We start from the raw sequence: 13,146 nt of genomic DNA on the forward strand, positions 1-13,146 counted from the left end.
ACCTCTGAATGGCAGCCCTGCCTTCCACCATATCAACCGGTTGCTCCCAATTTGTTGTCATCTCCAAAACTGATGAAAGTGCCTTCCATCCACTCTTCTGAGATGTCAAACAGGACAGATCCCATGATAGACCACTGCAGAACCACTCTTGGTACAGACCTCCAGGTAGGGTATGATCCACTGACCATGACCTTCTGAGCCAGACCATTTTTTCCACTGGTTTTCTACCCATGGAGCTGTCCTCCCATTCAGACTGTGAAGTCCTAACCTTGATACAAGAATACTGTGGGAGACAGTGTTAAAAGCCTTGTTGAAGTAGAGGTAAATGACATCCACTGCACTTCCCTCATCTACAAATCCCGCCATTTTACCATAGAAAATGATCAGGTTGGTCAGGCATGATTTATCTTTAATAAATCCATGCTGACTGTTTCCAGTCACTGCCTTCTCCATGTGCCCAGACAAAGAACGTGCCTGGCCCCATGATACTCTCAGGGACCAAAGTGATGCTAACTGGCCTGTAGTTCCTCAGGTTAGTTTTTACCCATTTCTGAAGATGGGTGTGACATTTGCCTTCCTCCAGTCATTGGGGGCCTATCCCAGTATCCACAGTCTCTCAGAGCTGAGGGAGAGCGGCTTTGTAAGGAGACCAGCCATCTCCCTCAGCACCTCCAGGTGCAGCCTATCAGATCTCAGGGACTTGTGTGGATCAAGTATCTGAAATCAGTCCCTGCCTCGGTCTTCATCCTGTACTGGTAGCTCATGTCTCCTTGAGCCCCACCAACGGGTGCAGAGGCCTGACAGACCTTGCTGGTGATGACAAAGGTGGCAGTGAGTACCATCGCCTTATCTGTGTCCCCTGCCTCTATATCACCTGCCCCATTCAGAAACAGGCTCAAGTTGTCCTTTGTCAGCTTTTTACAGCTAAAAGTAGTAGAAACTGTTCTTGTTTCCCGTAACATCTTCTGCAAACCTGAACTCCAGCTGAGCACTAGCCTCTTTGACACTACCCCTGCATGCCCAGGCAGTGTTTCTCAACTCCTTCCATGTGGTCTGTCTCTGAACCCCTGTCTTGTAGGCAGTTCTTTTTGCCTGGGCATCTGCCTTCTTGTATGCCCCCTTGGTTTATTGAGTATTGGGATGGGCCATCTGTACTGCATGGAGGATGCCCTCCTTTAAAGTCTGACCAGCTTTCCTGGGCTTCTTTGCCCTTCAGATCTCACTCCCATGAAATCTCATTTGCCAGTTCCCTGAATAAGCCGAAGTCTGCTCTCCTAAAGTCCAGAGTCTGTGCTCTGCCACTTTCCTGCCACCCTCCCTTGCCTCAGGAACTTGGCCTATTGTACATCAGAATCAGCCACTGATTACCCCAGCCCCCATCATTTCTTCCTTGTCAGTGAACATCAGATCCACCTGTGCATCACCTGCTGTGAATCAGCCCCAGCTGGCCCATCCAGTACCTGTATAACAAGAAATTACCCTTGACATCCTCCAGAATATCTCCTGGATGGCTTGCATCCAGCCATGTTGCTCTTCCAGAAGATGTCTTGGATATCCCTGTCCTGAGTGAGAGTTTCTATGGCACTAAGACATCTCCTAATTTTTCAAAGATTTCATCCTTTTCCTCACCGTGATGAGTACTAATACATCCCCACCACAGTATCACAGTTAGTGGTCTCTCCTCTGACCCTCATCTGCAAATTCTCACCTGTCCCGTAGAGGAGTCTCATACAGCTGACCTGCTCCTTCAGACGGAGGGCAGGCCCTGTTCTTGCCTCCTCTGCCTGTCTCTCCTGAAGGGCTTGTATCCATCTGTTACAGCACTTAGTCAGGCAAGCTGTCCCACCACAGCTCAGCAATAAGCCCAGATATTCTTGGTTTGGGGTACAAACGCAGCTGCCATGCAAAAATGTCTCCATTTCAGTTCAATCCTCCTCTTCTATGGATATCATCTATCTGGACTTCTGTAAGGCCTTTGACATGATCCCCCACAACATCCTTCTCTTTGAATTGGAGAGATGGATTTGATGGATAGACTGTTTGGTGGATAAGGAATTGGCTGGATGGTTGCATCCAGAGGGTTAGTGGTCAACAGCTCAATGTCCAGATGGAGATCAATGATGAGTCGTGTCCCTCAGGGGTCCATATTGGGACCAGGAATGTTTAATATCTTCATCAATGACATAGTGGGATCAAGTGCACCCTCAGCAAGTTTGCAAACAACACCAAGCTGAGCGGTGCGGCTGACACGCCTGAGGGACAGGATGCCATCCAGAGAGACCTGGACAAGCTTGAGAAGTGGGACCATGTGAACCTCATGAGGCTAAGTGCAAGGTCCTGCACCTGAGTCAGGGCAACCCCTGGTATCAATATAGGCTGCAGGATGAAGGAATTGAGACCAGCCCTGAGGAGAAGGACTTGCGGGTACTGGTGGATGAAAAGCTGGACATGAGCTGGCAAGGTGCACTCACAGCCCAGAAAGCCAACTGTATCCTGGGCTGCGTCAAAAGAAGTGTGGCCAGCAGGTTGAGGGAGGTGATTCTGCCCCTCTACTCCGCTCTCATCGAGACCCCACCTGGAGTACTGTGTTCAGCTCCAGACTCCTCAGCACAAGAAAGACATAGACGTGTTGGAGCAGGTCCAGAGGAGGGCCACAAAAATGATCAGAGGGCTGGAACACCTCTCCTACGAGGAAAGGCTGCGAGAGTTGGCATTGCTCAGACTGGAGAAGAGAAGCCTCTGGGGAGACCTTATTGTGGCCTTTCAATACTTAAAGGGGCTTATAAGAAAGATGGGGACAAACTTTGTAGTAGGGCCTGTTACAATAGGACAAGGGGTAATGGTTTTAAACTAAAAGAGGGTAGATTTAGACTAGATATAAAGAAGAAATTTTTTACGATAATGGTGGTGGAACACTGGAACAGGTTGCCCAGAGAGGTGGTAGATGCCCCATCCCTGGAAGTGTTCAAGGCCAGGTTGGACAGGGCTCTGAGCAACCTGATCCAGTTGAAGATGTCCCTGCTTGTTGCAGGGGGGTTGGACTAGTTGACCTTTAAAGGTCCCAATCATGATTCTGTGACTCTTTGGAGTTTCAGGTACTTGGAGTGACATGGAGCATGTGATGAAAAAGGATCTAGATATTTTTTCTGTTTCCCAGATTAAGACAAGACAGTAAAAGGCTACAGAGAAAGCAATGTGCAGATGCAAAACACAGAGAACGTTGAGCTCATGAGTTAGTACATTGTAGTTTGCATTTTTGAGACATGAAGTAACAACTTGTTGCTTTAGACTGAACATAACTTTTTGTTCTGATGCACTTTTTTTCAGCTTGTATTTTTGAAAGTTAAAAAGAAGAGTATGTTCAAAGAAATTGGAAATAAATGTCAAGATTTACAAGATCCCATTCACTAGATGAAGTGCAGATACCCTGTTTGTACTTGTTACAAGTAAGCTGCTAGTTGCTGCTAGGGCTGAAATCTGCCCTTTGGCGGAGGACCTTTTACCTTTGGCTGCGTTTTTGTGGATTTGGCAAGCTAAGACCGGAGCATCCACTCTGAAGCCCTGAAATATATGGACATAGTGTTTTCCAGTGGCTTGGTATTAGTAAGCTTTCAGCATATTTACAGTATCTGCAGTTCTATTTTCATTTAACAGAATAAAAGGCAAAATCATAGAAAGTGTCATGTAAGTTAGTATGTGTACGGTAGTCTTCAGTCTCACACATATGGTTAAAGTTACTTGTTTACAAATTAATGGCTGAGTTAAAGCCTGGAAAGGGCATACAGTGATATACGAGGGCAGTAGCACTTGGGCAGCCCTCTTATGCAGTCTCAGCTGTTAAAATCTATTGCTCCAAACCCTGCTCCATAAACCCTGGCATAAAGATTGATTTGTGAGGGCTTGATTGCAAGATGGTGGTCCAGGGTGGCAGGTGATTTTTTTCTTGGTAAGGCATGCTTTAAATCCTGAATCTTCAGGTAGAAAATCAACAGAGATGCACAAAGGATGTAACTCCAAAAGCATCATCTCTGATGATGAATCTTTTCCTTTCTTTGTATAAGACCTGATGTGCTATTGTAACACAGTTTCAAAATCCTTTCCCGAGTGATGGCTCTGCACCTTTCCCCGCAGAGGAGCGAGTGTTGTCATCTGTGCCAAAGACACCTTTAACACAGCTTATCTTCCTATAGTACTAAAAGCTCTATTTTTCATATCTGAGATTCTCTATTTTTTAAAGTCACATCCAGACAAGCCCAACAGGTGTAAAATTGCTTTGACTGAGCTGGAGGGAGCAGCATGCATGGCCGAAGTAAATTCCCGGGCCTCCTTCCTTGGAGCTCGTCAAGTGGAAGAGAAGGACAGACCATGGTCACGGCGAGCTTTTCCCAGGGAAAACGTCAGGGAGGAAAAAAGGTAACAAACGGAACTCTGCTAGGTAAAGAGATTTCTCTGCCCTTCTCTTCGCTCGGACAACACGGGATCGTGCGTGCGCACCGGCACAGATGCACATCCACGCACAGGCATCGTCCTGTCTGCCCAACCACCTCCTGTTGTCGGGAAGGGAGCCAACCACGAGAAATGAAAACCAGTGTCTTCCCCCACCTTCCCCCCAGGAAGAGTTATTTTAGAACTTCAAGCTTACTGCTCGGTAACGACAGTGGCCAAAGGAGAAGGGGCAAGGGAGTTGGGGTGGGGAGACGTTAGCACGGGGAGTGGAAAAACCCACCGGGACTAGTACACAACGGTCCCATGTAGCAGCAGCAGGGACACCCATGCCGGAACGGAACGGGCCGGGGCGGGGCGGGAGGGGTGGCTCTGCCGCCGGGGACTCCCTCCGCAGGGCGGGAGTCGGCGGTCAGGCCAGGCACCTTGCGGCGGGCTGGATGCTGGCGGCGGAGGTAGCTCCGGCATCGCCTGGCAGGGTCGCGGGCGGGCAGGCCAGCATGTCTGCCGGACCCGAGGCGCGGCGGGGCGGCCGGCCGGCCGCTTGCCCCGAGGTGGAGCGGGAGGCTACGGCCAGGTACGGCGCGACGGCGTCCCCGCCGGCGGAGAGGGAAGGCGAGGCGCGGGCAGCGCCGCGGCGTTTCGGCGCCCGGGAGAGCTGGCACAGGGGCGGCGACGGGCCGTCCCCGCCCGGCCCGACCCGCCCGGCTCCGGCGCCCACCCGCCGAGAGCCGCTGCCCCTGCCGCCGCCGCCGCCGCCCCCCCTTCCCCCTCCCACGTTCACGCCGGCGGGGCAGCCGGGCCCCTGCTGCCCCGCCACGGATCTCGCCCCGCTACCCCGGCCGGCGTCGGAAGCGGCGGCGGCGGCGGCCGCGGGCTCGCCCTCCGCCGCCGCCTCCTCGCCGCTGCCGCCCCTCCGCTCTCTCCCCTGTCCCCGCGACTCGCCGCAACACCGCTGCCTGTGCCCCGAAGTGCTGAACCTGGGCGCCGAGCTGGTGCCAGTCCGGCGGCTGGTCTTGCTGGGGCTCCTGCAGGTCATCCTGGGCGGCTGCCTGGTGGTGCTGAACTTCGGGGCGGTGTGGCTGACCACCGCCTCGCAGGTGAAGAACGCCTGTTCCATCTGGGTCGGCTTCTGGGTAAGTCACTGCCGGCGACCCGCAACCCGGGCGCCGGCCGACCCGCCGCCCGTCCGGGCCGGCACGGAGCCTGTGCTGGGAAAGCCGCCGGCCGGGCGGGCAGCGCTCGCGTTGGGCGCGGGGTACGCGGGAACTCCGAGGCAGAGCTGCGGACTGCCACCGGCAAACGTTTGCTGCCGCTTCTGTGGAAGCAGAGAGCGAGCTTTCTCTTGCTTGGGAATAATAAGCAGTTGCGCATTTGCTAACAGCTTTAGCCGGGTGACAGCATGGACCCCAACTGGGTAACAAACCTAGAGACAGCTAGATCGGGGGGTTGTTTCCTGGTGTGCGTTTTAGCCTGAAAAAACCGGACTCAATTATCATATGCAGTCAGAAACGGGATGTTCTACAAGTCGTGGTGTGTGTGGATGCTGTGCGTTGCTTTTGTGCATTGCATGCCGTTACTCTAGTGAGAGAGAGAGAAAACGGCAACGTTCCTGGGAAAAAAAGTGGATGGGCTTATGACAGTTTTCTCAAGCGCAGCAAGAGAAGTTGTTCCATCTCCTGTTGGGCCCTGCTTTAAACTGCGCCTTTATAAATACAGAGTATGTGATAGTTTGTATTGCAGAAGCTAGGCAGCAGTAAGCAGAAGTTAATACGAGTAGGAGAGATAGTCAGATAGATTGTGCCCAGTCTGTGGGCCCTCGAGCAATAAGCGAGTCATGTTCTGTGGCTGGCATGCTCTCTCCCTGCCGCTGATGCGAACAGCGTCAGCCTATCCCAAATGTTTCACTGGAAACGTTTAAATTATGTTTCCAGTGTTGTTCACCACCTGTGGAAATGTGCTCTGTGATCTGTGGTTTGGGGATCAAGTAGTTCCTATTCATGTATATAATGCAATGCTCATCCCTGAAAGTATAGCCAGCCTTTGGGGGGGGGGGGGGCAGGAAGGGAACCCAGACCGTTCAAATGTGTATGTTTGGTATCTTTCTTGTGATCTTTCATCTTTTTTTTTTTTGCTTACCCTAGATTAAAACAAGTTTAGATGTATGTAAGCTACAGACTTTCTTTGAACCCTGCACACAGAACCATGCTTATGCTTTTAAAATGTTCTAAAATTGCACGTGTAAAATTGAAGTATTCCATCTCTTTAATAATGAAGAAGGTCGTTTATGGTTTTAATGCTAGCTCTGAAATAATAATATATTCAGTTGGAGAAGTTACCAAAAATGCTTTTCAGGTACAACTGCATGAGTGAAAATTTTAGCCCCGAAGCAACCTAGAAAGGTAGAGGCAATTAAAAGCTGGAATTGCGGATGTGTCTGGTTTTTTTTCATTTTTAGGTGCAACATGCTAATTATGATGCACTGCTTAAGTGCAGATCAGCAAGACTCTGAGAAAGACTTTATTTTCATGTATCTTAAAGCTCTAACAAACACAATGAAATAAGTCTTGTTGTCCTTAAGGCAAAACAGCAATTCACCTAAGTATTGGTGTGCTTTGTTATAAAGTCGTATGACTATTTTGCACTCAGAGAATTCAAAAAATAATTTGTTATGAAACTGCAGAGTTATGTATGTGGTTTTGCTACACCAGTGATGATATCATTAGGTCTTTTGGCCAAGTCTTATATGCACATTACGCTAGATCAGATTGATCATGTCAAGTGAATGAAGTTACAGAAGGGATTTATTAAAAATGCCAGTGGGCAACTTCCTGTTTTCTAGTCGTCTTGTTTCTTTTTAGGGTAGGAGTTTGGTCTGAACTGGCTGAGTCACAAAGTTCCACCAATTAAAAGTATACCTGCTTATTTGCGGGACCTGCTAAAAAAACGATTTGCCTTTCTTTGTGGGGTTCCCATCCTTACTGTGAGAGAGTATTTGGGTATGCTATTTGCTTCAGTTCTACAGCAATGCTTTCTCCTTCCTGAATTGTTTTGCCTTCTAAGGTAAAGACTCATAGGGTTCGGTTCTGTGATTCAGCAAGTTTGGTCGAATGAGTACTTTTACTTTCTCTTCCTTCCTCGTGCTGATACTGGCATTCAGGCGACTAAATAGCAAGTTAGCTCAGGAAGGTAGTTTTGGTGCTCTTCGGTGTTTCTGGCAGGGTTCATGCTCTGGGAGTTAGTTCCCCGAAACGGTCAGAAGAGGGCCGGAGTCAGCACACGGGAAGAAGCAGGCACTTAATGAAGTGATGGAGCGGTGAAGAAAGGTGGAGAAGAAATAGCCAGTTTTTAGATTTGCTTAGCCACGTTGCTAGAAAACTAGTACTCCGTTGGCTGAAAATAATTTTTTAGGCAGTTGTTGAGGTCGGAGTTGCTGGCATAAATTCTTGTCCCCATACACATTTTCTGGGAGGAAAAAATAAGAAAACAGCAGATTAAAATTTGGTTGTGTTATTTCACAGGATGCTCTTAGGAGTGAATAACGACATCAGCACAGGCTCTTAGTCTCTACTTTAAAGTGCACTTCCTATCTTCCCAGCATTGTTGTAGTGTTGCAAAGTACCTTTCACCAGAGCAGTGCTAAATACCATGTAAATGGCATTTTGTGAACAGTTATTCACTTCTTGGTGATGCTATGTTTTTTTGATGTTTTAGGTAATCATATCTGGAATCCTAGGCTTACTGACATGGAAGAAGCCCTTAGTGCTTTTGGTAAGTATGGATTAAAACTTGTTGTAAGGCAATTATCAGAAGATGATCCTGATTTAATAGTAATTGGTAAAAAAACAAGAAAAAAACCCCCAAACCCCCACCCACAAAACCCAAACACTTCTTTCTTCTTGAAAAGATAGAATATATTGTTGAATCTCCTTTTTTAAACTGTAGAATCATAATTATTGAAAGAGGACTCAAAGCCTGTGAAAGGCTGTATTCTTTCCTGCGTGGATAGAGTCCTTATTAAGGGCAAGAGTGGACCATGTCTGGAGGAACTGTTGATGTTGTTTACAGAACACTTTTTGTGTTTGTGTAGGTGTAAGAAAGTGCTGGTTTAGTATAAATAATTTAGCTCTCTGAGGCACTGCTGCTTAAGCTTAAACAGGGGAGTTGGTTTTAAAGCTTAGCTTGGTTGTCGTGTTTTAGTGTCTGATGGCAGGTTTGAGAGCTAACCTAAGTATTGCTGTCTTACCCTAAGTATCCAGCGCCACTGTTTCAAATACAGTTGACATTACATTGCTCTGAGAGAAGTAAATTGATGTGTGGGGTGTGTAAGCTGTTTCTGTTTGTAAGTGAAATCTGAAGCTGTGTGGCTTTCAATGTCTCAGAGTTTGGATTTGAAAAAAAGGTTTTGAAGTGGGTTTTTGTTTGGGTTGTTCAGGGTTTTTTTTGTTGGTTTTTTTTTTGCCTTGCTGTCACTTCTGAAGACCTTTTCTGGGCCAAAGCAGTTGTTTTATTTTCATGCAGCACTTCTTTGGGATCCACATGGTCATCAGTGAGGAGTGATCAGATGTATGAGCTGGGGATGAATTGCTGTTTCTCAGTCGTGCATTGGTTAGCACAGGCAGAGCAAAGCAAGTTTTTTACCAGTTCTGTGGGTAGAAAGAGGAGCTTGGTGTCTGAGGCTCCCGATCTGGAAGGACCCTATTTTCATGAAAATAAATGTAAATGCCATCTGTCTCAAAATGCCTGAGACTTGTGCAGTCCTCCCTGTTTCAATATTGCCTATGTTCTGTGCTGTTTCTATAGCATGTTATTGCTGTAGTTTCCTTTTGTCTGTTGTTGCTCTTTCACTCTTTCATATTTCCCTTTGCATAAACTTTATGGGCCTTTCCTAGTTTTATTTAAATAATAAAGCACAAAACTCTTCCTGATCTTCTTTCATTTATATCAGATTGTCTTTAGGACAGTCAAGTGCTGGAGCAGATTGCCCAGGGATGTTGTGCAGTGGAGGGGGAAGTTTTTGAGATAAGACCAATTAAAGCCCTGAGCAGCCTGCTATGATCTCATAGCTGACCCTGCTTTGAGCAGGAGGATACACTAGAGTCTTCCTGAGCTCCCTTGCAGCCACAGTTATTCTGTGACTATGTGATTCTATGAACCTGTATTTTTTTTTCTTATTTGCATGTGTATTTTATAGAGATCTGATTTTTGAAAGCCAGATTAGATCAGACTTGACATAGGGAAACATTTCTTTACTGAGAGGGTGGTCAAACACCGGAACAGGCTTCCTAGAGAGGTGGTTGGTGCCCATGGCTGTCAGTGTTTAAGAGGCATTTGGACAACGCTTTTAATAATATACTTTAGCTTTTGGTCAGCCCTGAAGTGTTCAGGCAGTTGGACTGGATGGTTGTTGTAGGTCCCTTCCAACTGAAATATTCTATTCTGTTCTCTGTGCAAAAAAGGAAATCAGCATTAAACATTTTGTGAGGCTAAGGATATAATGCATTGAACTAGCTATAGTCTGTCAAGGACAGATTGTTAGTTTCTGTGAGCATATTAATTTTGGACTATATTTCCAATATATTTACGCTCTAATAATATTTTCTCTTGGGAGTTATGAGGACTTGTATGAGTTGTAAAAGCAAGTTTCCTAAATACCTAAGCAATGAGACTCCTTAGACAGCCATGGCTTAAGAGTTATGACATTCACAACTGAAACTATAAAATGTATGCGGAGCTAAAACATATCCCTTTTCCAGCTGTGACTGCCCTCCCCTTTTTTCTCCTTATGCAAGACCCTTTGCACTTATTTCTTGTAAATACATTTCTAATGGATTCCTCTGTACTGACTTTTGGACTGAATTCCTTTTCCCCTTGCCTGGCCAGAGCCACCTCCCTGCTGTGAAGGAAGCAGAGATGCACAGCTGTCTCCCTGACAGCCCTTAACTCAAGCAGGTGCTAGGTCTAGAAATGCCTTTATGCAGCAAGTGAGCTTTGTGGAAGGGATTGATTGCACATGAAGGTGGCTTTCTAAGATTGCTATTGAACCCAAATAGTTAGCATGTTAGGTACCTGTGCTAGAGCCATGCCAGAAATCTGAGGAGTGATATCAATTACCATGTTTTATGTTGCAGCAGCTTATGTCAGCATTTAGTTATCTTTATGCAGAGACTTTGGACTGTGCTCAACAGTTAAAGTTTGTGGGATTAAGTGGTCGTTATTCTTTTTCATATATAGTTATGTCTCAATCTAGAAGTGCTGTCCTGTTCATAAGGAAGGGCCTCTTCTCATCTTTCTTTTTATGCAGAGCTCTTTTCAGTCACTCAGTTTCATAATTTCTTCACATTGTGCAAATGCCCCCAGAATTCTTTATATGCATCTAACCCCCCCAAATTGCTTTGTTTTCAGGCCAAGTTGGATAATTCTATCTAGATTTTGATTTATCATTGTGTGTACTAAAAGCTCTCAGCTGTAGTACCCTGTAGTTAAGGGTAGATGGTTGACCTCCATCATTTAGCCCTCTCTCCTTCCCAGAGCTGGGTCTTGAACAGAATTACAGTGATTGATGAGAATTTGTCCATTTGTCCATGAGCAGGTGCTGGTCCTCAGAGCCGTTTGTGGTAGGGTTTATGCTTAAGGACATGGTAATGCTGTTTCTTGTGGGTTCCTGTATTATCTTATTCTTATTTTTGATTGTCAGTTTGTGGCACTTAAGGAATTTTATAATGCAATTCACATTTATCTTTGCCCCCTTTAAAAATACTAGTTCTTTCTAAAAGAAACCTGTTTGCTACTCTGATTCAGGATTTCAGGGTTCAGGATTTTCTCTCTGAAACTTGCTGCAGTACACCCGTTTGCCTGCCAGCTCCTTTGCATGGCAGCAGTCTAGCCCTTACAGTAAATGGGTGGTATCTGGAGTCATAAAACGTTTCTTTCCATCTTCCCCCTTTAGGTGATGATTTCTCACTGCCTGGGTTCGTTTCTTTGAGAACGGTCAGCCTGCCCTATGGCCGCCACTTCAGTCCGAGGCCTGGTCATGAGGAAAAACAACCCAACTGTTTTTTTCCCCGTGACAGCAAGGCTCTGGTGCTGCTGGCACTTGGAGAAAGTGCAGCGCTGCGATGTCATGAGAAAAGAGCTAGGGATGGGCTGCAGTGCTGAAGGCAGAGAGGGCTGCTCATGTTTTTCCCCCAGAGGGCAGAAAGGAAGGGAAACCCATTAGTTACAGCTGTAGGGGACCTTTACTTGCACCACCTGTGAGAGGAAACCAGTCTTGAAGAGGGGTGGCTGTGAAAATTTTATTTGCTAACAGGTCTTGAGAGCCACATTTGTTGGGTTTTGCCACCCTGGCTGTTTTGCAGCATGGGAAGATACTAGGCAAATAACAGGTCCCAGAGACAGGGTCTTGCAAGGCAAAATCAAATTATATCTTTTGAAGGACATTCTTGCAGGGGAGGCTTGGCCTTCATCAGTACAGCTGCTGAGAAGTCTTGGCTCAGGAATCAGGCTTTGAGATGTCTGAGACTTGTTCCGTTCAACAGGGTATCAGTTGTCAGTCAGCTTTGGAAGTCAGCTTGTAACACTTAGGCTCAGAAGCTGATTTTTCTTCCAGAGAAGAAGCTCCTGGGCATGCCTCTCTGAATGTATTTAATGGGGAAAGGGAAACTCGCCCCCCCCGGCCCATATTGTTTGGGTATTGAGTCTCAAGCATTCTGGGCTCAATATTACTCTCTACTTGTATAGAAGCTGGTTCCTTCCACCTCTGCTCCTAAACTCCTTCCTTTCATAGGGCTTTAAATCTTATTTTTAACTAAAGGAACCTAACTTCTTTCAGAAGGTATATCAATTTTGCATTGTTCATTTGATTGCATGTGCACTGAATGCAATTCGCATCTTTGATAGGCCATGCTTGCTATATTAGCCTCTGTCCTTACTGGTATACTGGTTTGGACTACCCCACGCACTGTGAGTTTATGTTGTATTTGCAGGTGTTGCCTGGAGCCATACGTGCTTTGCTGAATGCAGAAGCATGCTGCCAGTGAAGCATCCTTTCCTTTCCAGTCATGCACAAATTAGTTGCAATCCTGTAGAGTGTGGTTTTTAGGAGGCTTTCTGGTTGTGGGTTGGTTTTTTTTTTTTTCCACCAATTGTAACAATGACTTCAAGTTAAGCATATCTCTGGTGGCTGCTTGGTGCTTGGGTTCTGCTGCTAAACAGAAGATTTAGCTGTGATCGCACGAAACATGACAGGAGTGCAAGCATGCAGGAAGACACCAGGCTGTTACGCTGGGTAAGAGTGTAACTGCGGCAAGTGCAAGTGCTGGGGAGTGGTTCGGTACATGCAGATGCATGGGATCAAGAAAATAACAGAGCAGATGCTGGCTGGGTGAATGCGATTCTGGCTTTATGGTTCCACTGTTAGCTAGTGTGCCAGCTTGTGTCTTCATACACGTCGTCAGTTTTCATGTAAAGGTTTGTGGGGTTTGACTCAGAAAAGTCCAAGTCGCATGTTCAGCATGAGTCAATTCAGTCTGGATATTTCTCATGTTTTACAGTGTGGTGACATAAGGATTTGAAACTTTTGTTAGAAACATCTTTTTTTTTAATTCAGAAGTGTTAATATTTTTGGATTTATGACAAAGATTTACAGATCTTCATTGGAAAACAGAAAAGGTTATGGAATTCAAGTATTAATTTAAAACCTTG

The 13,146-nt window shown here is 46.4% G+C and overlaps 1 protein-coding gene across 1 annotated transcript in view; it reads left to right on the plus strand.

Moving 5' to 3' along the window:
• The first annotated feature begins 4,772 nt into the window (after window positions 1–4,772).
• Window positions 4,773–13,146, plus strand: part of ENTREP1 (endosomal transmembrane epsin interactor 1) — a 30,933-nt gene continuing 22,559 nt past the window's right edge. The window contains 3 exon segments of the mRNA XM_052776587.1: window positions 4,773–5,058; window positions 5,416–5,579; window positions 8,158–8,214. Coding sequence (XP_052632547.1) covers window positions 4,773–5,058; window positions 5,416–5,579; window positions 8,158–8,214 — 507 coding nt within the window.

This window comes from Harpia harpyja, chromosome Z, assembly GCF_026419915.1.
Source record: "Harpia harpyja isolate bHarHar1 chromosome Z, bHarHar1 primary haplotype, whole genome shotgun sequence".
In the NCBI taxonomy this organism is placed as follows: Eukaryota; Metazoa; Chordata; class Aves; order Accipitriformes; family Accipitridae; genus Harpia; species Harpia harpyja.